At 42.0% G+C, this 27,822-nt stretch overlaps 2 protein-coding genes across 3 annotated transcripts; both read left to right on the top strand.

Moving 5' to 3' along the window:
• The first annotated feature begins 308 nt into the window (after window positions 1-308).
• LOC110986527 (lysophospholipid acyltransferase 5-like) lies at window positions 309-17,311 on the top strand. Of its 2 annotated transcripts, none has more exons than XM_087147389.1 (11): window positions 309-552; window positions 3,291-3,398; window positions 3,798-3,904; window positions 5,437-5,568; window positions 6,075-6,365; window positions 7,647-7,733; window positions 8,354-8,520; window positions 10,554-10,701; window positions 11,985-12,143; window positions 13,083-13,219; window positions 13,322-17,311. In XM_087147389.1, the coding sequence occupies exons 1-11, from the start codon at window positions 441-443 to the stop codon at window positions 13,347-13,349; spliced, it is 1,476 nt and encodes a 491-aa protein (XP_087003515.1). In that variant the 5' UTR covers window positions 309-440; the 3' UTR covers window positions 13,350-17,311. The 2 variants fall into 2 exon arrangements, with proteins under 2 accessions (XP_087003515.1, XP_087003516.1); XM_087147390.1 differs by having other exon boundaries at window positions 13,083-13,223.
• A 153-nt stretch (window positions 17,312-17,464) lies between these two features.
• LOC110986568 (beta-lactamase domain-containing protein 2-like) lies at window positions 17,465-27,170 on the top strand. Its single transcript, XM_022248533.2, has 7 exons — window positions 17,465-18,890; window positions 19,971-20,134; window positions 21,132-21,268; window positions 21,644-21,869; window positions 23,723-23,913; window positions 24,517-24,765; window positions 26,506-27,170. Exons 1-7 carry the CDS (start codon window positions 18,715-18,717, stop codon window positions 26,692-26,694), a joined length of 1,332 nt encoding a protein of 443 aa, XP_022104225.1. The 5' UTR covers window positions 17,465-18,714; the 3' UTR covers window positions 26,695-27,170.
• The last annotated feature ends 652 nt before the right edge of the window (window positions 27,171-27,822 follow it).

The following is a 27,822-nucleotide window of genomic DNA, read 5'->3' as shown; positions in this document are numbered from 1 at the left end:
ATAGATTAAGCAAGGCCTACGCCCTCTTGAAGGAAAGACTACGACCACTGAGTCCAGACATTGCACTTTCGACGTTCGTGACTGTACCATTCTTCCCGGATCGGGATTGCTGTTAACAATAATTTGTACTTTTCAGATTCAACAAAGAGACGGCTAATTTTGTTTATTTTATTAACTTTATAGTTTGATTAAAAGTAGGAAGATAGGTCTAAAAAGAAATTGCAAGTTGCAACAACCTTCATAAAAAAGTAATATTGCAAAAATAACCCTATTCTGAATATGGACAATCCCTTCCTTCAACGGGTCAGATGCCAACTGAGGTCATACCATCCACAGTACTGCAGTGCTAGTGCCAATTACGAACTATATATGCTACTTACCTGCTTATTATACCCGTATATTAAAAGAAGTTAGATTAGAACAGACTAATTTGGGCTAAAATGCCTTCTGAAACGGTCGGAACTGAGGCAAATCCTGGTACTTTGTCTGCGGTTGCAGGACTGATTGGTCTTGATGCACCCAGCTTTCTTTTTCTGTTGACGCTACTGTCATGTAAGTCACTATTATTAAGTGGACACTTTAAATGTCTCTTGCACTTCACGTTAGCCTAGCCATGGCCTTGCTAGCTGCCGTGCAGCTAGCTTAGCTCACAGTCGCGCATGCTATGCTAGCGCGTCAGTGGTTTTTGGCTGAGGGTCGAGAACCAGCCATGGACATGCACACAGCTACGCATTATTTAAGCTACTACAAACGACTACTTCCAGAACTGTAAGGTTTATCCGGTTCGTCAGTTTACATGGTTTAAACCATGCCTGATGCCCACTGCACACAGAGTTACATGCAGTGATGATGCACTGATCACCGTTTACGTGGAACCATGGAACAAGAAGTTAATGCGCAACTTCAGTGATCGTCCAATGGGAGCCGCAAATCTTGGCGCTCCCGCCTTTGTGATGAAGTCTCTTACGAATCGGATGCAAACCAAACTAAAGCTAATGTGAGTCAGGAAGCACGGATACATCAGCCGCGAATAGCTTTTGGAAATGTTAAAGGTGCACACTGTCACTTGGTGACTACTGGCAAGTCCGGCATAAACATTGTCATTGCTCCTGCATATATATGTTAATCGTATGTAGTCTGGGCCGGGGAACGGACTTTGCACAGAATTCTCTACATATTAGAGGTAGAGACCAGATTCAATTTTTCAGTCGCTGCACATGTGATTTTGTCGGGGACACCGCCGGAATAGTGTCAGGGAATCGGTCTATAAATAGTAGTGCACTAGTACATGTACGCGTATGGGATGGGGCAACGCACGTGGACCAGTGGCTGGTTAGCGTAATGTGTGTTGCTGTGTGCACGGTACAAAATGTACATTGGGGCTACGTACAGTGTACACGTACATCATGGCTCTCGGCTGAATAATTTAGTAGGCCTGCGTTAATAATGTTTGATCAAAATTGAGTGACCTCCATGGACCACCATGTGACCACTGGGCGAATTCTTTTTTAACCGTACATAAGGCTTGCTGCAGAGATGAAAACGATCAAGTTTTACATTTGGACAACCAGCAGAAGAATGTTTTGAAAAAAATGACCCCCACTGACCATTAGGTGACCATCGGCCAAATTTTGTTAACCACCCACATGGTGTTTCCTGCAAAGATGTAACCACCCTAATTTGAGATTGATTGAATCATCACGGGGGTGAGAAAAGTTATTTTGCGAATGACCACTAGTGAGCACTAGGTGACCTTTGACTCTGTACGCTGGTCAATTAGGACAGGAAAACACATCCAAAGACATGATAGATACTCGTAGACAGGTAAGCTTTTGCAGCTTACATGTATCTGGTCACAAGTGGACAAGGGTCATCTTCAGACTAATCTTAATAACCTTCTCCATTGGTCGTTTGTCCCTGCTACTGCTTACTTTTGGGGGGGCGGATTTGTTAATTGTGCATTTTGTTCCATTTTGTTATGTTCTGTTATTGTGATGGTCGATAAAGAATAATAATTCTTAACACCCAGAAACTTTCGTTTTATAGTTTGCCAAGTTAGATAGTTTCCAATGCGCTTACCAACTTATGTCACTGAGCGACTTCAGTCATGTACTCCAGAGCTACTGAGTGGTTCCCATCCCATCCATGCCATTCCAATTTTAGCAGAGGGAAACTGTTTCATTTTGTGATTTGACTTCCATTTTGAGGCAGGATTCGATCACTCTAGACCTACACATCTACAAACACAAAGCTAAATCAACTTCGGATATGGTTGAGATTACCCTGCCCATTTTCCACCAAAAAAGATTCCTTTATTTTTGGTCCAATTTGCTGTTACCACAGTTGCTTGGGATCAGTGGAGCTTTCCTTGTGTGATTGCATTGATTGCATCTTTGTTTCCTGACCAGTTTTTTAGTAACAATTTGGAAAGATTGTGTGGAAACAAAAACTTTTGTGTACATGAGTTTGTTTCTGCATTCAGTTGGGGACCTTGAACAATAGAGGACAATAAGGTCCCCGATTGACAGAGGGTCCCCGATTGACAACTGTGTACAAAACATATGGGTGGTCTTGTAAAAAAGTTAAAGTACAAACAAAAGAGGAACAATAGGGGGTCCCCAGTTGCAGGCAAATACACACTTGTGTGTACATGTACATGTACATGCAGGTGTCAGATATTTTCTGACATTGTTGACTGATATGCATGTACCAGTACACAAGTGTAGACCGTGCTTCATCAAGGCTCTGATAGAGCAACATAAATGCACATTGTTAACCTGGTCAGCTGGGCTCAATTTCATAGCACTGCAGTGCACTGCTTATAAACATGTTGCAGGAAAGTTGTGCTAGCTATTGCATAACATTGTCAGTTTTCCAACTGTAAGTAACATTTCATGGTGGTGCTAGGCGTGGTTGTGCTTACAGTCGGGCGCGCATAGATATTTCCACCATTTTGTCACGGCATGTAGCAAATTCTTCCTCCCGGGTAAGCTTGCCTTTTGCCATGCCTACTGCTTACGATCTCCGTGAAATATGCAGAGCCTCAATTAGCATAAAATTGTGTGCTTAGCAGTGCGGTGAAATTGGGCCCTTGACTTAATGGACTTGCTGACTTATACAGCAGCAAAGGGCATGTCACAGGTTGAACAGGTTCAATGGAAGTTTGTGAACTGTGCAGTATTTCTGCACTGTCTGAAGGTGTAGAATTCTTCTTGTACACAGTATTGAAAATCTGAGATCTGTGGACTAGAGCTTGAGTAATATTCTCAGTGGAATCTGTTTCCTTCTAGGTTATCCCTTGTGCTATGTGTCAAGGACCTACTTGCATGGCCAGGCACAAACCATCAAGCATGTCTACTTCACTCTGTGCGGCCTCACGCTGGCATCTCTTAACTTTGGTAATTTTTTTTGGAAGACAGACCTTCCAGTTTATATGCCCTCGTCGGTGTCACTTCTCACCATTTGGTTTATATTTGTTCACAGTGAACCCTTGGTTATTCCATGAGCACAAGTTGAACACTGAATAATGCACCACTCCTTTGTCTTACACGTACACGCCACGAGGCCGTTGATGGCTTGCATCACAAAATAATTCACTGGCTCGTTACAACACTAGCACTGTTGGGCTCAGATTTATAAGTACTTACACTCACATTTTCTCCCGTAACCATTTGCATTACTACCAAACCAGCCATGGGTGTTGGAAAAATATGTTTGCTGTTGTTCAACCTGCTACACTGATTATTTTAAACTAAGTTGATTCAATCAATATGGAATATCAAAATTGGCTTTTGCAGGCTATGACATCGTCCATTCGATGATCTCCCTGCTGGTCAACTACATCCTGCTGGTTACTGTAGGAGGAAGCCAGTTCTCCGTAGCTCTGTCTTTTGCCTTCAACATGGTGAGTTGGGTCGTGTCCAAAAGGGAATTGTTGCCTATGGCTATGGCTTGTCACTGCAGGGTGGCAGCTGAAAAACTGAGACCAAATGGCCTCAAATACCTCATTCAGACACTGCCTTGGTCACAGATGCATTCAGATGTAGCCACTACAGTCAATTTTTAGGTTGGGGGGTGGGATAGAGTTGTTTTGGGTTGATTTTCCAAGTCTAAAAATGACTTGCTCAACAATTCAGATTCTTCTGCTGCAAAGAAATTGCTAAAAACTAACTGCACCAGTTCGAAGTTTGGTCCATCTTTTCCCGAGTCCCAAGATCAAGTCTGATAGATCTTTGTGCTAACTAGCAATCAATTAATTATCCACTGATTGTTCCCAACTGGTCATATTCCTCATGCTACTGGTAAATGCTGTGTGTGCTTAATTTCTGCAATACCACCATACACTTGGGGGCTCAGGAAAGGACTGGACCCCAGTGGTGGCGTGGACTTGGTAACTTTTGCTCCCTTGTGTAAGAGAAAGTAAGATGTTAGGCTGCATCCGAGTCTGTAGTCTGCAACTGAAGTTAGGTCTTCTCCCACTGGAAATATGTGGGACATGCTGACAATAGGCATAGCCTTAACTCTAGATGCCTACTGCAGGGTTCCAGCTTTGCAAATTTAGACAAACCTTACCACTTGTTCGTCTCTGAAATGTCATAGTGGTATAAATAATACTCGTAACATTAATACTGTTAATTTCCAACTTTCACGAACAGTTCCCTTTGACGTTCGCTGTGGCAGTGGTGAAAACACGTGCGCAAAGCTCACTGCATTAAACAAAGCTGCTCTGGTTCCCGCCGCGCTACCCACATGCAAAAGAATGCGTGATGGAAATGAAGCAACCAGAACCAGTCTATACATGTACTGTACATTCCGGTCGATTACTTTACATCAGCGGCACACGCATATCGCATGCAACCCGAAAGCTGCAGGTCAGGAAAAAAACATCGATGTTGCAAGAGGTTTTCTGGAGGTTAATTCACAGAACTTGATCTCTTATTTATGTATGTATTTTCTGTGTTCATGAGTTTATTTTGAGGTTGTTTTGCACGTACTTGAAGCAAAAGTGTTTCAAAAAATTTTAAATATGAGACATACAGGATGTAGTTTTCATTAAATGTCACTCTGTTTATAATTGATCCATTTGAAAGCAGTTCACACAAACTGAAAAGAATCAGAGTGAATGATGTGTCTTTTGTTTATCTTTATTGTCAAACAAATTGGCTACAAAAATACATGATGTTGGCTCGTAAATTTGTAGGATGGCTATAAAATCAAACATTTGGCTACAACTTTGGCTATTAATTGAAGTTTTCCAGCTGGAACCCTGCTACTGGTATTTCAGACCTGGCCTAAGTTTGGAGTCACGTCGCTTGCTGCTTTAGACCTTCACTGAAAGTTTCTTTAACAGAAACTCTGGTGCATGGCTTCGCGGCAAGATTGGTTTACACTCCATGTTGTCTGTCGGCTTTCACCCACCTTTCTAATACTGTTCAGGGTTATCTGCTGATCGCCTACATCGTGGTGTCCACCGATGGCTACGACGTCAACTGGACCACGCCCCACTGCATCTTGACCCTGAGGATGATCGGCACAGCCTTTGACCTCTACGACGGCCACAGGGACGAGGCAAGTGCGATTTCAAATGAGAAAACAGCGACTGTGAACTCCCGCTCTGTGTATTTCTGGAGGACATTGTTCACGCTACTCACAGAACAGTGGTTCTTTGATTTTCTGACCTCAAATGTGTGGACGTTACGTGTTGAAATCCTGCTCGGGTCAATTTTCCTCTCATTTTACCAAACTGATTGTATTCACAAGCCGGCCAAAATAAATTAAACACAAGGTAAGGGGCTCATTTCATTCAGGGAACGTGATTCAGGCAAAACACCCAATATGAAAGTTTCCACCTCCCCAACAAATGTTTGCTTGCCGGATGCCGGCAAGTTCGGTGATTGACTAGTAAGACATCTGCATTAGTAGGCAGGAGGTCGTGGGATCAAGCCCACCCATGTAATCCCATGATTTTTTGTTCACAAGCCATTACACATTGAGTATACAGTGTTTGTAAATAATTTTATATTACTAATAAGGGCAAATACCCTCGGTAAAAGGAGTTGCCTTCCCTTTTACAGAGCAAGCTCAGTGCTGAGCAGAAGGAGTTAAACATCAAGACCACGCCCACACTGCTGGAAATGTGTGGCCACACCTACTTCCCGGGGGGTTTCTTCGCTGGCCCCCAGTTCCCCATGCGCCGGTACCTTGACTTCACCGCAGAAAAACTCCTGGACAACGACGAGGGGCGCCTGCCCGACTGCGTCATGCCTGCGTTCAACCGGCTTGGGGCAGCGGCGCTGTACGCCCTTCTGGAGTGTGTGCTGGCACCCATCTACTCTAACGAGTTCTTGCTGTCGGAAGAGTTTGCCGTGAGTTCCTTTTTCTCCTTGAACAGTCACAGTGCCCCACTCTCACAAGATTGAAACCGACCCTTCCTGGCAGGTACAGCCACACTTTCACAGTGACAAAGGTCAAAGGTCACAGTGACCAAAGCAGGTACTTTCAATTTGAAAATGACGATTGCAGATTTAGATGGATGATGGTGTGCTGCATTTGTCCACTTGTCTTGTGGCATGCAGACAGGTAGTATCAGACAAAATTGAATGATGGTGGTTGTTGGGCCAACCAAATAGAATGAAATCTTAATAACCCACAAACTCCACAGGCCCTCCCCTCTACATCTGCTTGTCGTAGAATTTCGAGTCGTCACTGCTAAGCATGCTTCGTCTTTCCACACTGGGATGACTGTACATAAAGCATGGTCTGTCCCCAAACCAAACCTAACAAGTAACTGCAGTTGTCCTGGCTTTCAGGCTAGCCTGATTGCCACCATATACCCGAGTGTAACTTCTGCACAGGCAGTCCAATCTCTGACTCTGCTGGGCTCAACGTCACTGCAAAAGGACAGGTCATGTGACTACACGTAGGAAAACCCCATTAATTGAAAGCAAAACCGAAGTATGCCGTGCGCATTGCTCTTTTAGCACGGTACACTAAACAGTACCACAGATTTGCTGCCCAAAGGTTTAACGTTTTGGGGGTTTATTGTTGATTTGATCAATTGAAAAGAAACATTCAGGTGACAACATAAACTTTTGGTAAAACAATGATTTGTGAGCAAAACTATGTACCGTTATAATGAATTAAATGAAGGAAACGACCACATTGCCAGTTGCCAGTGAATTGGTTTGATCAAAACGATGTACTGTTATAATGAATTAAATGAAGGAAACGACCACAAAACATTGCCAGTTGCTAGTGAATTGGTTTGATCAATCATGTACACGTATACAGTGCATGCCACACCTTATTTCAGGAACTTTCGTTAGCTCGAAATTCGGTTAATTCAGATTTTTTTCATCCATTCCACTGAGGTTTGTCTCATTGAGATTTTACTCTACAGACGTGTACACACCCGTGTATGTACGTGATGATTTCTGACTGGGAAAATGTTTCGAAAGACAGAAGTAGGACAGTACCATATTTCTTAGCCTCTCTTCTCTTTAAATACTTGAACATCACCCTGTAATGTTGCCAAATTTGTGGGGGCTGATAATTTGGAATCCTGGCTGGCTGGCACCGGCTTGTTTAGCAGTGACCTTGTATCTGTTTGGTATTCTCTCAATCAATTCTCATCATTGCTTTTTCAGAATTCGTCGCTTCCTTACAAAATGTTTGCAGTTGCAATCTGGGGCAAAATCGTCTTTTTCAAGTACTGCACGGTATTCCTGATTGTGGTAAGATGAAAGAAATCCTTAATGTTACATGACAATAACACCGTTAGTCTTGCACAATTAAGTCCACTTGCTAAACTTGGGGAGACGAGTTGGCAAGGAAATTCTTTCCTCGCCTTCCACCTCTGCGGTCCGGGTTCGATTCCTGGCCCGGTCCACACATGGATTGAGTTTTCAGTCCTTTCCTGACTCCGTGGGTTTTTCCCAGACTATTCCTTTGGGGTTTTCCTTCCACCTCTAAAACTGTAACTGCTTCTTACAGTCTCCCCTTTACTGATGTCAGCGAATGTGGGTCGTTTGGCGGCTGCCCTAGGCGCCCTTGTATGCCATTGGCTCAACCATATTTAAATGTATTCATTGTTCCATGCTTAATGTCTTCATTGTACAGTGCATTTGAACACATCTATATGAAATTTGCACTTTATAAATGAATAAATTATTATTATTAAACTTAATGTACATTTGACCAGAAGCCAAATTAAAGTGAGTTTGATGTGTTTATTTAAATTTTGTGAAACTGATTTTCGACACGTCTTTCAACTATGAGGAGACAGCACAAAATTTTTGCTGGAGGAAGTGAAAAATCAAACCTCCGGAACAAAAGGTTTTCTTTTTATGTCAAGGAGGGGGCCTGCATCATGAGTGGCCTGGCTTACAATGGAAAGGACGAGAAGGGCAATGCAGTGTGGGATGCCTGTGCCAGCGTCAAGCCATGGAAGCTTGAGACGTCCACGCACACGGCAGAGTATATCAGGTCGTTCAACCTCACCACCAACACTTGGGTGTCAAGGTAAGTTGGGATTCATCTGGACCATCGGTCCAAGTGTCTAGGGTTCCAACTCCACTACTGTAGTGTAACATGTCCGTATAATGCCTAAACTCTTGTAAAGGTATCTCTCCAGTCTTGCTGCCTAACCTTTTCTTTGTTTTGTGATGAGGAAGTTTGCAGGTTGATGTACATTTCTGAGAGCTGAGCCTTGTTTTTCGGTTCTTCAGGCTGGAGATTGTACTTGGTAGTGTGATTTTCTTTGCCATGGATGTGGCAAGGGTTCAGCAGTCTTCAGGCTGGAGATTTTACTTTGTAATGTGACATTTTTGCCGTAGATATGGCAAGGGTTCAGCAGTCTTCAGGCTAGAGGTTTTACTTTGTAATGTGACATTTTTGCCGTAGATATGGCAAGGGTTCAGCAGTCTTCAGGCTGGAGGTTTTACTTGGTAATGTGACATTTTTGCCGTGGATGTGGCAAGGGTTTAGCAGTCTTCAGGCTGGAGGTTTTACTTGGTAATGTGACATTTTTACCCTGGATGTGGTAAGGGTTCAGCAGTTGTCAGGCTGGAGGTTTTACTTGGTAATGTGACATTTTTGCCGTGGATGTGGCAAGGGTTTAGCAGTCTTCAGGCTGGAGGTTTTACTTGGTAATGTGACATTTTTACCCTGGATGTGGTAAGGGTTCAGCAGTTGTCAGGCTGGAGGTTTTACTTGGTAATGTGACATTTTTGCCGTGGATGTGGTAAGGGTTCAGCAGTTGTCAGGCTGGAGGTTTTACTTGGTAATGTGACATTTTTGCCGTGGATGTGGTAAGGGTTCAGCGGTCTTCAGGCTGGAGGTTTTACTTTGGTGGTAATGTGACTTTTTTGCCATGGATGTGGTAAGGGTTCAGCAGTTGTCAGGCTGGAGGTTTTACTTTGGTAATGTGACTTTTTTGCCATGGATGTGGTAAGGGTTCAGCAGTTGTCAGGCTGGAGGTTTTACTTTGGTAATGTGACTTTTTTGCCATGGATGTGGTAAGGGTTCAGCAGTTGTCAGGCTGGAGGTTTTACTTTGGTAATGTGACTTTTTTGCCATGGATGTGGTAAGGGTTCAGCAGTTGTCAGGCTGGAGGTTTTACTTGGTAATGTGACATTTTTGCCGTGGATGTGGCAAGGGTTCAGCGGTCTTCAGGCTGGAGGTTTTACTTGGTAATGTGACATTTTTGCCGTGGATGTGGCAAGGGTTCAGCGGTCTTCAGGCTGGAGGTTTTACTTGGTAATGTGACATTTTTGCCGTGGATGTGGCAAGGGTTCAGCGGTCTTCAAGCTGGAGGTTTTACTTGGTAATGTGACATTTTTGCCGTGGATGTGGCAAGGGTTTAGCGGTCTTCAGGCTGGAGGTTTTACTTGGTAATGTGACATTTTTGCCATGGATGTGGTAAGGGTTCAGCGGTCTTCAGGCTGGAGGTTTTACTTAGTGATATGACTTTTTTTGCCATGGATCTGGCAAGGGTTCAATTGTCTAAATTCCATTGTGATGGTTTTGGGTTCACATCCCTTATGTGATACCTGTCCCCTTGAATTTAAAGTCCTATAGTGTAATTTGACAACGAGAATTAGAAGCCATAACTGTGCCTCAGCGACCAGTGGAGTGTTGCGATTTGCCTAATGTACGGCCGCGTCAAACTGAAGACTGTGCGTGCGAGTGCAGCACTCCCGCTATTATGGCGTCTATTCGGATTAGTCCATAATAAGTTTTTTGACTACATAGTGGACAATTTGTAATCGATTGTTTAAGGATTGTGGCTTCAGTTAACTACATTTGAAAATGCTTGATTCCTTCAAAAATATTATACTGAAGATTTAGGTCTGTGTATGCGATTAATGCTGTTCGTAAGAGCTTTGCATGGATTCTAAAAACTTGGGGTGCAAGTCCATTCAGAAGTGATCCACTCCAAACAATGGCTTACCATTTGGTTAAATGACTCCAGGTTGGAATTCATGTCAAGTTAACACACAATCCTCAAACACAGCGTCCGTCCGATACTTTTCTGTTAATGCTCTTTCCACTAGGTATGTCTTCAAGAGGCTGAAGTTTCTCAACAACCGCTACATTTCCCAGACGGCGGCTGTCATGTTTCTCGCCGTCTGGCACGGCATGTACATCGGCTACTATATATGCTTTGGCCTGGAGATCTTTGTCACGACCACAGAGGCATTTGTAAGCATGCCCGGAGTTGTAGACTTTTTTCTAAAATTGCCCCAATGCATCAATTGAGAGATTTCACATGCAAACAGTGGTTAAATACGTACATGTAGAATGTTCACAGCCATTTTGTCATCTGTAATTGGGACCGGCTCTAGAAAAATGGGTAATAAGTTGTCAGATTCGGGTGATCAGTTTTTGCTATGGCTGGATTGAGTACATCAAAAGCTACAATTTGATTGAAGAATGACCCCTGTAGTGCACTGCATTCCACATTGTATATCCACATTTTCGGATTCAATAAAAGCACTTTTCGAGAAAAAGCTCAGAAAGTGTAGCACTTGGAAACACAATGCTATGCAGGATTTCCTACTGAATGATCAATTTTTCATCTTTTTTCATCAGTATCCATGTTTGTTGTCACAAATTCTGAAAACATAAATGTTATACAAGCTAACAGAGGAAGAAACACAAAATCACATTTTTGAAGACATTTTGCCCTCTCCAAATAGAACAGGCCATAATATATTTTGGAATTGCACTACTTATTACCCTTTTTTGCAGAGCGGGTCACAATTGGCATACCTCATACATATTCATGATTGAGAGCCAAACTCCTGCTGGTCCATTCATCATCACGTGCCAGTCTCTGTTGTTCCTGTTTGCCAGGCGCGCATGCGTGGATCCCCCCTCAAGTCAAATATGCTAGCATACTGATGGGGCGGAACCTTGGGCACGGATGAAGTATGCTCATAACATTGCCCTAGCTATACTGTGTGCTCACTACACAATCAACACACAGTACCACACGGACGTGAATATGTACATGTATGCTGCCTTTCCTTGTTCCCAACATTTTAATGTCAACTGAATGAAGTGAATTATGTCTGAGGTCCAGTGAAACAAAAATCTATCCTTCAGCTTGATTTTTGTCTTGGGAACTAGTCTGTCAACTTCGGGTATCTCGAGGAGCTAAACAGGACTATTTATCCTCAAAGCGTGCTATGTTTGTAAACTGTTTATGGTCAATTTGTTGTTTTGCTGTGAGATTTTCACATCTAATGTGTAAAGGCCGTCAAAATGCACCTGAACATTCCTGCTAAGCTTAGAATCTCTTATTTTATTTTACTGACCACTCAAGTACACCTCAAGCACTGATCTCAAGGGACTCTAGCACAGAACTCCACTCCAAACCAGCTCAGCCTGAAACCTTACAATGTACGCTCTTGCAGGGGATGGAACTGATACATCATCATGCAGAATTTCATCCAAAATGAACGGAATTTTTGTTTTTGTAGGTGCAAGATGCCGTCAAGAGATACCCCCCACTCGCCAAGCTCGTCAACAATCCCGCCCTCAAGTTCCCCATCTTCGCGTACCTCAAGTTCAACGTCTCCTTGTTCGTTGGCTATCCCCTTGTCAGCTTTGTCCTCCTACGCTGGCGAAGGATCCGCCTGGTAAGTTGACAGACAAATCCACTTTGCTTTTTACAAGAATTCCACCTGAAGCCGTATCTGTTTGCTGTTTGCGTGCATAGAACATTCTCACAGACTACGTGCATCTTCATAATTGGGCCCTCGTCAGTGATGAAAAGACATAACGTTGCTGTTGATAAAGAACGCTTACCTGTGAACATCAAGTGTGATTGAACTTCACAAAAAAGCCCCGGGAGCCCCTTTTCAGTTAAAGGTCTGCAGAGGAATTGTGCAATCTTACAAAACAAAATTCTAACATTTTGTCACCCATAAATTGCTTATTCTCGTTACATGAAAATGAAATTTCCAAAATGCAGCTTCAAGACTTATTTTGTAAGTTCTGGTTGTGTCCATGCGAAGAAATTGTTTGAACTGATCTGCATTTGCCACACTTGAACGTCATCAAGCCCCATGTTCAATAATTACAGTTTTGCTGCAAACTTCTATATTCGTCAATGTTCTGTGCTACTGCTTTACATGTAAGTCTGTGCCGTACCATCGGCATCATCAGGGCTGTGTTTATCTCTAGTCGCCTAATCAAGAAATGACTGAATATATTTCTATTCCCCCTGGATGTGATGCCAGTCCATCGTAGGTTGCTCCCCAGCTGATGTTGGTACCCATTTGTACTCTTGGATGGGGGGACACGAGCAGGGGTGACGTGACTTTCCCGAGGCCGGAGCCAGTGGTCAGCAGTTGGGTTCAGTCCCCTGACCCTCTGTTCAAGAGTTGCAAACCTTGACCACTAGGCCTCATGCACCCCTTGAGAAGTTATCGGAGGGTTTTCATTTCAATGCCACCTTATTCCAACCTACTGGTATCATGTTGCTGGATTGGAGAGAACCCTAGACTGGTGCACAGGACCTCATGAATATGCATATTTGAAGTTGACTAATTTATTGATTTTTTGCTGTCCTGAAGGTGTACTCTGCAGTGTATCACATCCCGACCCTGGTGGTAGTCGGCTTTCCCTTCCTCTATCAGTTTGCCATCCTGCCGCGCCTCAAGAAGTTGGAACGAGCCGCCAAAAAAGCAGCAGAGGAACCCCAGGATGCACAGTAGGTAGATAGTGAACAACATTAGCAATGACTTGTCACTTGAAACCCTTCTCTGCAAAGGTTGCGGTGCTATGATTCTTCTTGGGCTCTTTCTTTTTTCAGGAATGGCGAAACAGATAAGTCCAAGTGAAGGATGTCAAGCAGATGAGACAGAAGAGGTCCCGTGGGACACTGGGTGACTACTTGTCTTTATCCCCATTGTAAATTGCCTAAAAATCTGCCAAAATCCCAACCCGTGGACTCCTAAATTCAGCCATGATATCTGAGCAAATTTGCCTCAGTGTCATACAACAGGCAAACTGACCCGGCCTGGTCCCACAAACCACTTGATTGACCGAATTATGCGAGGATGTGAGGTTGTCCACTAATGGAAATCTTGCTCTGATGGATTTTGGCAGATTTGGCTCTTTAACCTTAACAGTGTTGGGAAACCCCCCTCACCCCAAAAAACTGCACCAAACCAAAACAACCAAAGTTTAAAAAACCCCTTGAAGGAACCAGGTGAAGAGACATTATTTGAGTGAGCGTCAGCTCATTTATAGGGAGGAGGGTTTCTCCTTGCATGCTACCCACGTCAGTCAGGTCCCAATGAAGCATTCCTGTTGCATATCTATGCAATAGTAAGAGGTCACCATACTGAATTTTGAGTCACAGAGTGTAACTTTGGATTGGTCACAATGCCAGTTGTAGTCAGCCAAAGGTCGAAGGTTCAACTGTCGCCCAAGTAGAGGAGAAAGTTTTACTCATACAGTTTTCAAGATTTTTTCAGAAACCAACATAGTGATAAATATTTCCTGGAAGAGAATGTGTAATATTTTGCCAGTTTTGCAATGCGAATTCACAAATGAACTTGAAACCTCATTATTTAAGGCCTCAGTCACATGTACGTGTACAATTGTAGCTTGGTACGAAACGATATATACCTCATAATTTTTTTTTGTTTCAGATATGAAGATAACCTAAATTTTTCTCTTCAAGGACATTGTCAGGACAAAATAAAAGGATGATTTGAATTTTTGAAATAACAGACATGAGTAAATTCCGCAAAATTAAATTGAAGTTGGACAATTTGGGATCGGAGTGACTGCCCAAGTTATGGTTCTCATTACTCGATGGTGAGTCTCCTTAAAATGCAACTCACATTGAGCCAGCTTTGGGCAAGCTCGGGGGGAAAGCTATAGTTGACCACCTGTCAATTACTTTACAATGATTCAGGGCCACAATAGAATCACACTCAAAGTACCGCAATTGAACTATACAATTGCAATTGAACTATTGAACTGTAGGCTGCATCTTTTTCAGCCTTCATGCTCAATGACATCAATATCTCGTACAATTACTTTTCTTGTGAATTGTTCTCCCCACATTGATGAATGAAATCACCTTTGATAACCGGTGATGCAACCACGCCCCAGGGCCTGGTTACAGAAGGTTAACCAGATGGTCCAAACCATCCATCATTCAGGCAACATTGGTCAAACTGTAGTTAACTACTGTAGCTCCAATTAATTAACCCTCTAATGTAGATCCTATTACACTGAGTAAAACTAAACATTGGAAATGTTCAATTCCTATCGAGATCAATTTCCCAACAGCTGTATTAGCGTAGGAGTAGTATTCAGGCTATTGGTAGCCAATCTAGACAACATACATGTACATGTACATCACAGAATTTTAAGATGAGAGTGGTATTTTTCTCCTAGCCAATCTTAGAATTGTGTCTCTAAACCTTGAATGTAAAAATGTTTCATGAACATGTAAATAATGGAATTTGACGAGAGGGAAATATGCCGCGGACGCTCATCAGTGCAGGACTAGCAATTTGTTAGTATTTTGTTTTCTTGAATACTGTTTGAAATGTGTACTAATTGTTATAACAGCCGAGGTGTGTTGTAACGCAGATCACTGTACATTTTTCTGCCATTTTTGTTGTGTGTGTATTGAATTAATGGCCAGAATGTTTTTATGCAACTTTTAAAGTACAATTTTTATGGAGTTGTGGGGTGAGGGTTTTTTTTTTGGGGGGGGAGGGTTTTATGTATGGAAATTCTTTGTGAAACTGCTCTTTTTTTAATCTGGGCCAGCTGGGGTTGAAAATGTGTGGTGTTACTTGTAGAGCCAAAATCCTAAATGGCTGTGGAAATTTTCTCCCAGCAACCTTGCCAAGCCAAGCAATACCCAACAACAGCAGCCTGGCAAATTTGACGGGTTCCTTTGTCGGTAAACTGGAAATCTGGGAACTCTGTACTCAAGTTGTTGGTCTCTGTTCTGTCTGGAAAACTTGAAGTTACCAGCTGATTCTAAATGCAGCTGGGTTGTGCAAGGTTCGGGGAGAAGAAAATATTTTTCCTGAAAGAGCACCTCTAAGGAAAACACGTTTTCTCAGATTTTATCTGTTCAAATAAATATGAAAGTATCCAAATCGAACTCAGTGTCATTTGTCTTCAGAGCTCAACTGTAATAAGCTACAAAGGGCTTTTTTTTCTGTTCATGCCAAATTCTGAATGTAGATTGCGTCATTCAGAAAAAACAGAGAAAATGAGGTGAATCCTCCCCCCCGTGTTGGTAATGGATAAAATCTTGTTCATGCCAAACAATGGCTACATGCATTGTAATGCAATGGCTACATGCATTGTTTGGCACGCCCAAGGGATAATCCACTATGAACACGGGGCAAGGGTTCCCCTCGTTTTCTCTGTTTTCTCCGAATGACACAATCTACGTTCAGAATTCGCATCTTGGCATGAACAGAAAACCAGCGCTTTTTTGATAGCTAGTTACTGTTGAGCTCTGAAGACAAATGACACTGCATACGTTTGATTTGGATGCTTCCATATTTATTTGAACAGATAAAATCAGAGAAAACATGTTTTACTTAGCGGTGTTTTTTAAGCAGGCCAGTGTAAATAGGCATTGATGAAAATCCTACAAAATGAGGCTAAAGAAGCCCACATTTAGGGAACGTCTCAAAAGTCAGAGCATTCCCGTTTCCAACCAGAATGCTTCTTCATGGAGCACTGTGTCTTTACTGCGAGGAATTTCCTGTATTGCCATTAGGAAAGTGTTGTTCCTAAGCTAGCCTGTACACATTCCTGATTCACAATCCCTTTAGTTTTTGATTCGTTAGGTTTTGATTTTGTTAGGTTAGACAAGAGCTGCTGTTTGGGCTCGTTTTGCAATGGGAACGTTTTATAAGAAGCATTGTTTTTATTATCACTTTAAATTTGTGCTATGGCATATAAAACTTGCCTGTGGAAACAGTTTTGTGAAATTTAATACAGAACTCCTTTTTACTTGTCTATCAAATATATTGAGTACTTCATTTTGAATTGATTCCTTCAAAGTCAGTAAATGTTACATGTGATTTGTCAAGCTTTTAAGCCATATGACACAAACTCTCTTTGGATAGTTTAAGAAAAATGATCATTCAGCATTAGTAGCAATTCTTCAATGATTGTACCGGTAACTGTCTGACTCTGCCACTTTCAGAACACCCAAAGTCTGTCACACGTAGAAATCAGCATCCAGGCCATAACAACAGTTGAAACCAAAGAGTGTCTTTTTGTTGGAGATGTTTTGTTTGCTTTCTTGTCTTGTTTTGTGAAAACTAATTTTCAGTTTGATCTCAAACTTGATCTATTTCTTCTTGATCCATTGTACCCAAATTTTATCCTGCATGCTGATTTGCATGTGAAACAGGCTGTCGGGCACAGAGGCCGTTACCATAGTGAGGGGCCAGTTTCTTCTGTTTTGAAAAATGGAGACCGAGTGGTAGCGACAAAAAATTTATCCTCACAACTTCTTTGCCCCAGCAAATATGCATTTCAGCACTACTTACTTTGCACTGTTCCCACAGCTATGGAGCAGTTTGTATGTTCAAGTACATGTATCTGTTATCAGGGCTACACTGAATGTCAGATATTAAACATGTAGGACTGGATTCATTAATTCTGTTACTTTGCCTTGTGAATGTTAATTTTTTAACTTAAATTAAATTTATTATTCAGAGGTAGTGATTGTTAACTGGTACTTGATTAGCCATGTGGGCTAAATAAAGTCTCTTATCAACAGGTGAAATAGGGAATCAGGAAACCGTAACGTGTTACTGTGGTGAATTTAAATATTTGCTGCCAGTTCATTTTCTTCACGTGCGTGGTGAAAAATAATGAAAAAAAAAACACTGAAATCAACATAGTTCCCAATCCAGAGAAGCCGAAATTGAGCATTTCGCTGTCTTGTTATCACAGATCCTGTAGTTTTGATCCATTCATCTCTGTGGTGGTCCAAATAATGTCACAGTCCACTTCTTTTGGCATACCCGGTACCTTCTTGCCACCAAATACCGAGCCGTTTACTGCATATACGGTGAGACTTTGCAGTAAATAACAAATGTGGCTAAAGGAGAGACAATGGAGTGCTGTGGCCTTGTGGTTAAGAGCGTCGGATTCGTAGTCGGCGGGGTGAAGCTGCAGGTTGCGGGTTCAAAAGCAGCCTGGGGCATGGTGCGTGTGCCCTTGGGCAAGGCACTTTGGCACTCAGTGCCTCTCTCCACCCAGGAGTAATTGGGTACCCGTGAGGGCAGAGATGGTTATTGAGGTTGATTTAGCTGCTTTGTGCTGAAATGGCAGCATCGAGCTGTATACTCCCAAGGAGCTGAGATAGTGTTTGGAATCTTTCATGGGCCCAGTGAGCAGGGGTAATAAAAATGGATTGTACCCGGATCGGTTTTCCAGATAAGTGCGCTGTATAAATGTATATTATTTTTGATATTAACTATACTGCTTAATACGACCGTGGCGCGTTAGAAGTGCATGTACTTTGAAAGTACTCGGCAAGTACTCTTGGAAACTATTGTGTTAAAACTCAGGTGTATGTAGTTATGATTATCCAAATTCCTTAATTTCTTTTGTTATGAATGTTTTGTTCATCGTCTGTATTATTTAGTATCTTATAATACCTTGCAGTAAATTCAGTGTTTTCAGTGTACTTGCCTACATCTCTGGTCCCAACCACACCATTTATGACTGTATGGCTCATAGATCTAACAATAGCAATAGCAAAGCCTATTCAGCTTAAAACCAGTCCCTCATCAGTAATTAAAAATTAACTTTTTTAGTCGAGTGGAGAGCAATGGTCAGGCCACTTTGCTCAGAAACTGCTTTTAATTGCAGCTTTTTTAAACTCTTTTTGATTGACTGTCGTTGCCCGGCACTTGCCGGGGCTCATAGGACAGAAGAAGTACCATCTGAAGAATGTGTAACAAAAGGATTTGTGTACACAAAACTTGACTTTGGACTTGCCTGTCTAAAAAAAAAAGGTACAAAGAATGTAGGTCGGGTCAGGGGTGGTGATTGTAAAGCAGTGACTTAGATGTGCAGATGGTGGCGATGTAGGGGCCATCTTTGATCCACTCTTGTCAGCACTGCATCTGATTTCCAGACTAGCGGCCGTTTTTTCTGCATACTTGTGGGCTTTTACACAATCTGAGAAATTCTATGATTACACGCATGCAGCGCGCAACAAGCCCTTTTTGGGCACCTGTGATGTCGCTGTTTGACAATGCTGTCATTGGCTGGCTGACCTCGCACTTCTGTGTGTGGTGGCGAAGGAAGCAACCTCCAACCCAGGGATTTGTGGCGCCGGGATTCGAGCCTGTTGCAGAGCTGTTCAGGTTGTATGATGTAGTTTAGTGTCATGTCCAAGGTTGGCCATCTTCCAACAGTTGTATCCCATAATGGTCATTCATCTTGGCAGGTTTCATGAGAAGGCTGTTTAGGGTTGGAGAGCTAATCTTCCAGATGGTAACCATAGCAATAGAAGGTTCCAAGGGTTATTTATTGTCTGTGAATAAAGGGCAATACCGCGAGAGAGTAAACAGTCGGTTATGATGTTTTCAACTCTTCATTAATGGTAAGAAGTTCTTCAAAATGAAAAATAGAATCAAAGGTAATTGTGGTATTTGGTTTTTCAGTCTTCTTTCCAACACCTCCTTTTGATTTCAAATTATTGTTCATGAAGTTTCCACTTCAAATTGCCGTCCTTTTGTCTTAGTCCAGGTAAGTTGGACTCTACAGATTCCCTTTTTTAACATTTGGACGTGGTCGGGTGATAAGTTACTTGGACTTTATTTGTCGTAACTTGCTATGCACTGTAGAAATGGGTTACCGACCAAAATTACCATGCATTTGCATTGTCTGTGACCTGCCTTGTTGATTTCAGTTCATTTATATAACAGGTTTTGCCCTTACCCCACGTTTATATTGATAAACACTGTATGCTCAGTGCTTGTTGGAGAGCTTGCGAAAAAATTCACGAGCTTACTCGGGTGGGACTCGAACCCATGTCCTCCTGCTTACTAGTGCAGACGTCTCAACCACTCGACCACTGGGTTTGCTGGGGTCGGCTGGCTGGTCCGAGTCAGGTGAAGCAGCGGGTACCGCGAACTATTTCAAAATACATCTTGAAATTTAATTTTCTCCCCAATGCAAAACTACATCTTGAAATGATTTCAGTTCAGCGCACATATGCAAAATATTTTGTTTATAGCTGTTCCATGCAGATTTGGACCCACATTTTTTTAGACTTCCTAATGGAGCACCAAAATACCTAATACTAGTAGCCTGTAAAATCCAGCTCTTTGGCTCATGACGTGACAAGGCTCTATCTGGTTTGAAGAATTGGAATTTTGTGTCTTTTTTTTCAGAGTAGATTTCAAAAGTCTCCAATAATTCTTTCGTTTGACTCCTTGCAGGAAGAATTTTGAGACTGGGGTGGAGCACAGCACAGGCGGATCTGCATTCAGTGTTTACCATGAGGGGTCAAAGGTCGTTGACCTGTGGGGCGGCTTTGCAGACACGGACGTTCGGCAAGTGTGGAAGGAGGACACAATGACTGTGATATTTTCAGCAACCAAAGGTTAGTAATTACCATGTTTGTTTATGAAAATGCAGTCTCTGTCACTTTGACTTAAATTTTTTTTTTCTATGTCTAGATTTTAAAAATTAATTCCAATCAAGCCAAAAGAAACTTTGTTACAAATTTAATTGTACGTTTGTAGGCAAGTGGATATTGCTTACAGTCTGACATTTGTCATGCCTTCAGTGCAGTCTCAAGTACATGTATGTCATTTTGTAAGTTTCTTAGAATACAATGGCATAGTTCGGTTCTCCACGTCATCCCCAAAGAATGAGTGTGATAACTATGCAGATTAATGACATGTACCACTATGTTTTGGAAGCAAATATTTACTGATCTTTGCCATTTGAACATTACAAAACTAAGTGGATCATTCCAGGGATCGTCTCAGAAGTTCAGGGCTAGCTGTGTTCTGTCCCTCGTAAGTTATCAAAGTGTATGGAGTTACATCATGTGAAATTTTGGCAAAGTTCCATTAGAATTGCCCCATTGTCATTGCACACTCTGCAAATCTTCATGTTGATTGAGTCTTGCTTTAAATATGCCAGGAGCTTCCAAAAGGTTCAATATGAACATGTTATATAATTTTTCATGAGTTGATAGTCACTTAAATTAGCTTGTATTTAAAATAGTTTGAAACAGTTTAGGGCAACTTTTTTTCACTCTGTAGCATTTAAAGAGCACCCCTAAGGAAAACATGTTTTCTCTGATTTTCATCTGTTCAAATGAATGCGAAAGCATCCAAATCGAATGGAGAGTCATTTGTTTTCAGAGCTCAACTGTTAAAAAGGGCTTTTTTCTATTCATGCCAAGATGCGAATTCTGAAAATGCTGAATGCAGATTGCGTCATTCTGAGAAAACAGAGAAAACGAGGGGAACCCTCGCCCTGAGTTTGCAGTGGACAAACCCTTGTGCATGTCAAACAGTGCATGTAAGCCATTGTTTGTAGCCATTATTATGGTACATGCAGTTTTTATTTGGCCTCGTTGACTCCAGGAATTGCTGCACTGTGTATTGCTATGCTGGTGGACAGGGGACTTCTTGACTATGACCAGAAAGTGTCCTTTTATTGGCCGGAGTTTGCTCAGCATGGCAAGAAAAACATCACAGTGCGAATGCTGCTCAACCACGAGGTGAAAACAGTGTGCCTGTTCAGTATTCCAACAGTGCATGCCCGAAATGAAATGTGTCTCAGGTCATTCGGATGCACGTGCAGGGTCTGCCCTATGTGGACTCGTGCAAGTGCTTTTTTCCTGAGTAACCTTGCTTTTCTGAAATTTATACTAAATTGGCTTATTATTATAATCACATTTAGATTGTATTAAAAATTAGAACATAACTCTGAGATGAAAACATCTGGGAAAGCATCTGTACCCTTATGTTGAAGAGTGATAGGTGTCCCTGAGCAAGATAGTTGATCACGATATTTTTAATTAGTCAATAATAATTATGACTTTTAACATGTTTCCATTGGTGAATTTTTTATTTTATTTGGGTTTAAACTTTAGGCTGGGCTGGCTGCAACTTCTCAGCCAATCAGCCTTCGACAGCTGAAGGACCAGGATGCCCTGGGCCGACTGCTGGCCGAGTCCCCGCCTCGCTGGTCCCCAGGGGTAGGTCACGGCTACCACGCCTTCACCTTCGGCCTGTACTGCAGCCAGCTCCTGATGCGCGTTGACCCCCAGCACAGGACCCTGGGCCAGTTCTTCAAGGAAGAAGTTGCTGATCCTTTTGGTAATGATGGCAAGGAATTCTCTTTTTCAATAATTCACTGAGCTACATGTAAAACTTCGTCAGGTTTGCTCTTAGACACGCTTTTTCAGATTTTGAGTAATTTCTTTGTCTGAAAGGAAGACAGTAATGGACTGTTAAAGAACTGTAGGGGCTAGTGGTGGGAAGAGCTATAGCCTTGGTGCTTGCACCATAGAGGGCGCTGTTTGTCACAGTTATGAGAGCCAAGTGTTAAGGCACTAGGACGCTGTCCATAACTTTGTCATGTCAATGGATGTTGCCACTGTACACAACTGTGAGTAGTCATGGGCATTATGGGATGGGGTGAGGGCAGAGAGTTGGTGGCCCTTCCTCTATACCGGTGGTTTGTCGGTTTGATTGCGGATAAGTACTTTGCCCCTTCCAACCAGGAATGAACTCCTGGTGACACTGGTACCATGGCGACAGCCATAGGCATGGCCTCACTCTCACATGTATGTTTCTCTGAACATAGAGGAAGGACACAGAATGAGTAACAACTCTGGCACATCAAAATGCTCGATGATCATCACCGCCCGGTCAGATGAACTATAGTAAACATTCCAAAAATGCCTGATTACTGCCTACAGCTTAGCCGGACAAGTGGGGCCAGCAAATATCCTAGCAATATTTGTGGAATTTTCGTTGCAGTTAACTGCAACTTGTCGCAGTGACCGGGAAATAGAAAGAATACATCTAGCATTAAGTTTACTTTTGCCGTCGTGAATAAATTAAAAAAAAAATTTGGTGCACTTTTCCATTTTCCATGCAATGATTGTTATTTTATTTTATTTTGTCATTCCAAAGCATCAGTTTTCAAAGTCTTTCTACGAATTTGGTTAGAACTGGCCAACAACATGTTGACCACCACAGGACAGATAAGTTAACAAAAAACAAAATGTGCTGTTTCATCACAAGGAGTGATCATGAAATCTCATAAAAATACCTTTTGGGTATATTCAGTAATAAAAATGTTTCAAATAAAACACAAGATCTTATAAACAACGTGGCTATTTATTCCCAAATAAGTCCAGAAGAAAGCGTTTGATAAGGGCAATAACTGCACATGAACACTTACGTCACACAGCCTAATACAAGCAACTGCGCAAGCATTCAATTAGATGTGGTTGTCAGATCATACCAAGCACCAACGATGGCATGAATGTTCAACTCCCTATACTACAGTACACAATGTTTTAATGATGCAGATTACCAGCAAAAAATTGCCGCGATGATCATGGGGTACAAAGGGGGCTCATGGTTGTGAAACAGGTGGTGCGTAGCAAGCATGTGCTGCGCTCTGGCTATGGACATACCGGGCATGCCAGAAAGCGGTACTTGGCCAGATGTTGTAGCCCGGGCAGTTCAAACTCCTTCTGTGTCCTTCCTCCATGCTCTGAAGAATGTTAGAAGATTACACATGAATCTTATGAGTGAAATATGATTGAGATTCTCAATAGTGTCAAATCAGAATTCTGTCGGAAAACTTCTTGCATGCCAGTAAGAACATTGGCAAGTTCATATTAGAAATCCGTGAATAAGAAATTGGTGGGGGAATCTATCTAGATTTCATTCAAGGGAACTTTGGATAACATCCAATGGGGCCTTGTTTCGCTAGATTCTGTCCAACCCTCGGCTTGAAGTTTACTGTGTGCTTAAGGAATGCACTTGTATTTGCAATGGTAATTTGTAACTTGCCAGTGGACACAGACTGTTTACTTGATAGCAGGGTGTTAAGCCCCAAACCTCTAGTCACACGACCCATAAGTCTAGTTCCCATCTTTCAGCAACTACATTCACCCTGTTAAAAGTTTTTTGGTGACTATCTTCACATTCAGACATTGATATACACATTGGCCTTCCCTTGGAGTTGAACTACCGTGTAGCCCGGCTGACCGGTATCATAGACTCCCCTCTCCGATTGAGCTACATCCCCCGGGACGTCGGGTCGTGGCATATCGTCTGGGCATTCTTGACGGGGCGGAGCTTCATTCACGAGGTCATCCATAAATCCACCGATCTCATCAAGGTCAGTCTGCCAAATGCACAGGGCAGGTTTTCAGGCTTAGTCAAGATTCCTTTCTGAAATTGAGGAACACAAATTCACTGGGCCTGTGCACTTTAAATAGGTTTTTTCAAGAGCTGTCCTTGACAATCCAATTCCATTTGTGTTTTTTATCCAGGATAGACCTATTCAGCCTTTTTATTAGGGCACTATAGCAAAGATAAAATGTGTAATGCATTCAAAACAGGGAACTTAAAAAGTGAAGTCGTACAACCAGAACAAAGAACAAGTCAATCTTATAATCAACTGGACAATATGCGAGTGTGAAAATGTTTATTGATGATAAAATGAATTATAAAATGGTTAAAAATATGAAAAAATATTGTAGCAAACAGGCTACCCTGGTTCAATATCAGAATAATAATAATAATAATTCCATAATCCTTTTTTAACCAGCAAAGTGCAGTTCCCACCAAAGGAACCTCTGTTGCTAGGAAAATTGCGCCCTCTCTTGGACCATCTTTGGGCTCATTCCAGCTGCAGAACCCTTTGGCTCGGTGAAATAAATACTAAGTTTTATTACTGATAGTGATTGGCCATATCCGTCTGTCTCCGTCTGTCTTACAGTTCAGCAAATTGATCCAACCTGAAGCGAGGGCACTGGAGAACCCTTCCTGCTCTGGCATCGGAACCGCCAGGGCTGCGGCAAAGGTTTATGGGATACTCGCCAATGGCGGGCAGACACCAGATGGGCAGAGGTTGTTGTCTGATGAGCTGGTGGAGGGGATTTTGACAAAGGCTGGCCCACCCTCCGTCGACAAGGTCGTGGGTGTGGAAACCAATTTTTCAAGTGGATTTTTGTTGCTCAAGTGTGAGGTAAATGTGGTTGAAGCACAATACAGTGCGCCACCAAGAGGTGGTCAAGGAAAGTGCATAATTTCATTCATTTCATTTCATTTATTATTTCTCAGGTACATGTATCAAGACATAGACAACAAACATAACACAGGACATGGAGAATTACAAAATACACAGTACAAACTGATAGCACCCCTGAGGGACTGCCAAGAAGCGAACTTAATCACTATCGTGTGGCTCTCCTAAGATACCATCAGAAAAAAAAGACATAGAATTATTAACAGAAATACACAAGATATTAATTATCAGTTGATTGTACAAATAATTAATATATAAAACTAACAACAAATAGAGGTTTTAATAATAATGAGATACATTAAGATACATGCACACTGCACTAAATACACAAAAATATGCAAATTACAATAAAGTTCTAAAAAGCCCTTAATACTTCCATGCGTAGAATTTCAATTGGTCAAATTCGGATAATCCAAAATTAAAGCCCCGACGACATCCACAAAATGTGTCCCCCCCATAACAATGGCCTACACACAGGATTAAAAACATATGGGAACCCACTCCCTATGAACAGTCATAATGGGAAATGGTCGGCAAATTCTATTCACTGGCAGGAAACCGAAATTATTTCAGATGATGTCTGTTTATCAGGGAAGAAGATTTGTTAGTTTATTTCGAGTAGCAGCTTCAATTAATCCTTCCTTCTCTCTGTAGCATGGAATGTCCCACTGTATCGAAAATTTCCCCCAAGTGTCATAAGCGCAAAGGCAAATTGTGGCAAGGCAGCCATGCTTTTGTTGACCGTAAATTTGAAAAATGGCCTCTCTGTGACAACTGCTTGTTGGCGTACTGTACAGTGAATCACCCCTATTGCATGACTTTCTCTATTCCTGCATTTATAATGCTCACTTTCTTTGTATTTCCTCAATCTAACGGTTAAAATGATATGAATCCAATTTCATTTTTGTTATTTTGTTTTGTAATGAAAGTACCCTGTTTAAAAATATTATCTTTTCGGAGAGAACTTTCTCATATTTTGTTCTTGCTTGTGCCTAGTCCACCATACGGATTTTTACACACAGGGGTGTAGTGACCAGGGGGCTTTGTGGGGGGGTGCAGCACCCCCAATTACAATGCAATGGACTCCACATCAGCAATGACCCGGTTATGTTAATATTGTAAGCCCGGATCTCTTCCCTCTTTAGCTACCCAATCCTTCCTTCTGTAGTTCTGTCCACATTCTTTTCACTCAAGACCAGTGATGAAGCTCCCTGTGGTGACGGAATTATGACCTTATAAATTTTCTCAGTGGTCCATCCTGGCAGTTTCCCCCCTTTGTATCCCAAGACACTTGTCCCCAATTTTATGACGTTGGCTTTTAGCTAAATGTTTAGTTAGTTACTACCCAGCCTATTACACCCCAGTACATGTTTTTAATCACCCTCAAAACATTCGATCCTCAGTAGATAGTGTCCATGGTCAGTCCTCGCTAACTTCACTGACACGTACACACTGCCAATGATATGAGTCCATATGTTTCACAATGAAACGCTGTATACCCTCTTATCATTTGTGACCATGTCTCTTCTGGAATTCGTTAATAATTTCTTCTTTTATAATCTGTAATTCTCCTTGAACTGTAACACTGACTCTGTAGGAGCCTACTTGCACCCCAGAGAAATTCATGTATTACAGTGTCAGACAAGTTATTTCTTTTGCTGGTTGTTTTCGATTTCACAGGGCAGTCAGCAATTTGGTCACCCCGGTGCGGGGGGCCAGCAGTGTGTAGCTGATCCCCACTACAAGCTCGGCATGGGCTACGTATCCAGCCACTTCTCACCCTATGGCTTGGGGAACGATCCAAGGTTCCTCTCCCTCCAGAAGGCCACCTATCAATGCATCCGCAATCTGGAAGCGAAAGGACCTTGAAAAACTTCAATCTTCAATCACAACCTTGTTCTTTAGTGATATAAAATGCATAACCTGGCCGTAAACTTCCTACTGACAGTACTTTCCTAAAATATAAAAAGGAGATCGAATCGATTCAGTCCCAAGTCAATGACGTGTCAATACGTATGTCAATTTTCAGGCCAGTTCAAGGGTCATTGCAGAACTGAAGATATAAACAATCATGGAAGAATACCTTCATTTAAATAGTTCGTGAGTTGACTCAAGACCGCATGACTTGTGGTGACTGATTTACAACTGCGCATTTTGATTCAGGCAAAATGTTCTTCAAAGCTGTATCTTGGAGTTGATGGTTAGAATGAAACATTGATCAGACCCTCTAAATTTGTTGACACCTTTTTTCTTCTCCCTTGTTGGCAGTTGAAAAGGGTGTGTCAGAAATTTCAGGCCCGTCAACAAGGAATATGATATCTAGAATTTTAAAACTTGCTTCCCGGTCTGTTCATTATTTTGTAACCAGCAGAGGATATGTTGGTTTTGTACCCTAGAGACAAAGCAAGCAGGCCAGATCTGAACAAAAGGAGCGAAAGGATCCCGGTGCAACCCTAAAATGTTACAGCCCCCCAAAAAATTCCATAAAGTTCTGAAAGAAAAATGGCTGAGTTGACTGTGGGGCATTTCCTTCTCTTGAATTTTGGACAATCCAACCCTGTGTTTGTGTATATACAATTCATGTAAATAGCTGCAGCAAACAGCGTACCTGGCCCAACTGCAGTGGGCTGAAATACATCAGTCATAAAACCGTGCAGAGGGAGGCAGGGTGGCTTCTGCCTGAAAAAAACAAAAACAAAAAAACTAAACATTCCAAAATAAACACAAAAGGAGATGAAAACCATTTCTTTGTCTCAAACTATATCAGAATTGACCGCTTTCCATCAGTTTATGGTTGCCTGTTTGGCTAGCCCCCGACCTTTCCTTCAACTTTCATGCGAGCCCTTATTTAAAAACTTCATTCTCAGTTGTAATGAGAAGGATTTCTGAGGTTTTATCTTTTCCCCACCCCTTCTTGTGAATGGTAGATTCTTGAAAAATTTCTTGTTCCACACAGTTGCCTGTGTTTTCTTTTTATGGCATATAATGCTCGTCTAT

Source organism: Acanthaster planci, linkage group LG16, assembly GCF_054643075.1.
Source record: "Acanthaster planci isolate LZ-2023a linkage group LG16, COTS_SCS, whole genome shotgun sequence".
Classification (NCBI taxonomy): Eukaryota; Metazoa; Echinodermata; class Asteroidea; order Valvatida; family Acanthasteridae; genus Acanthaster; species Acanthaster planci.
This window is presented reverse-complemented; position numbering and strand designations above follow the sequence as displayed.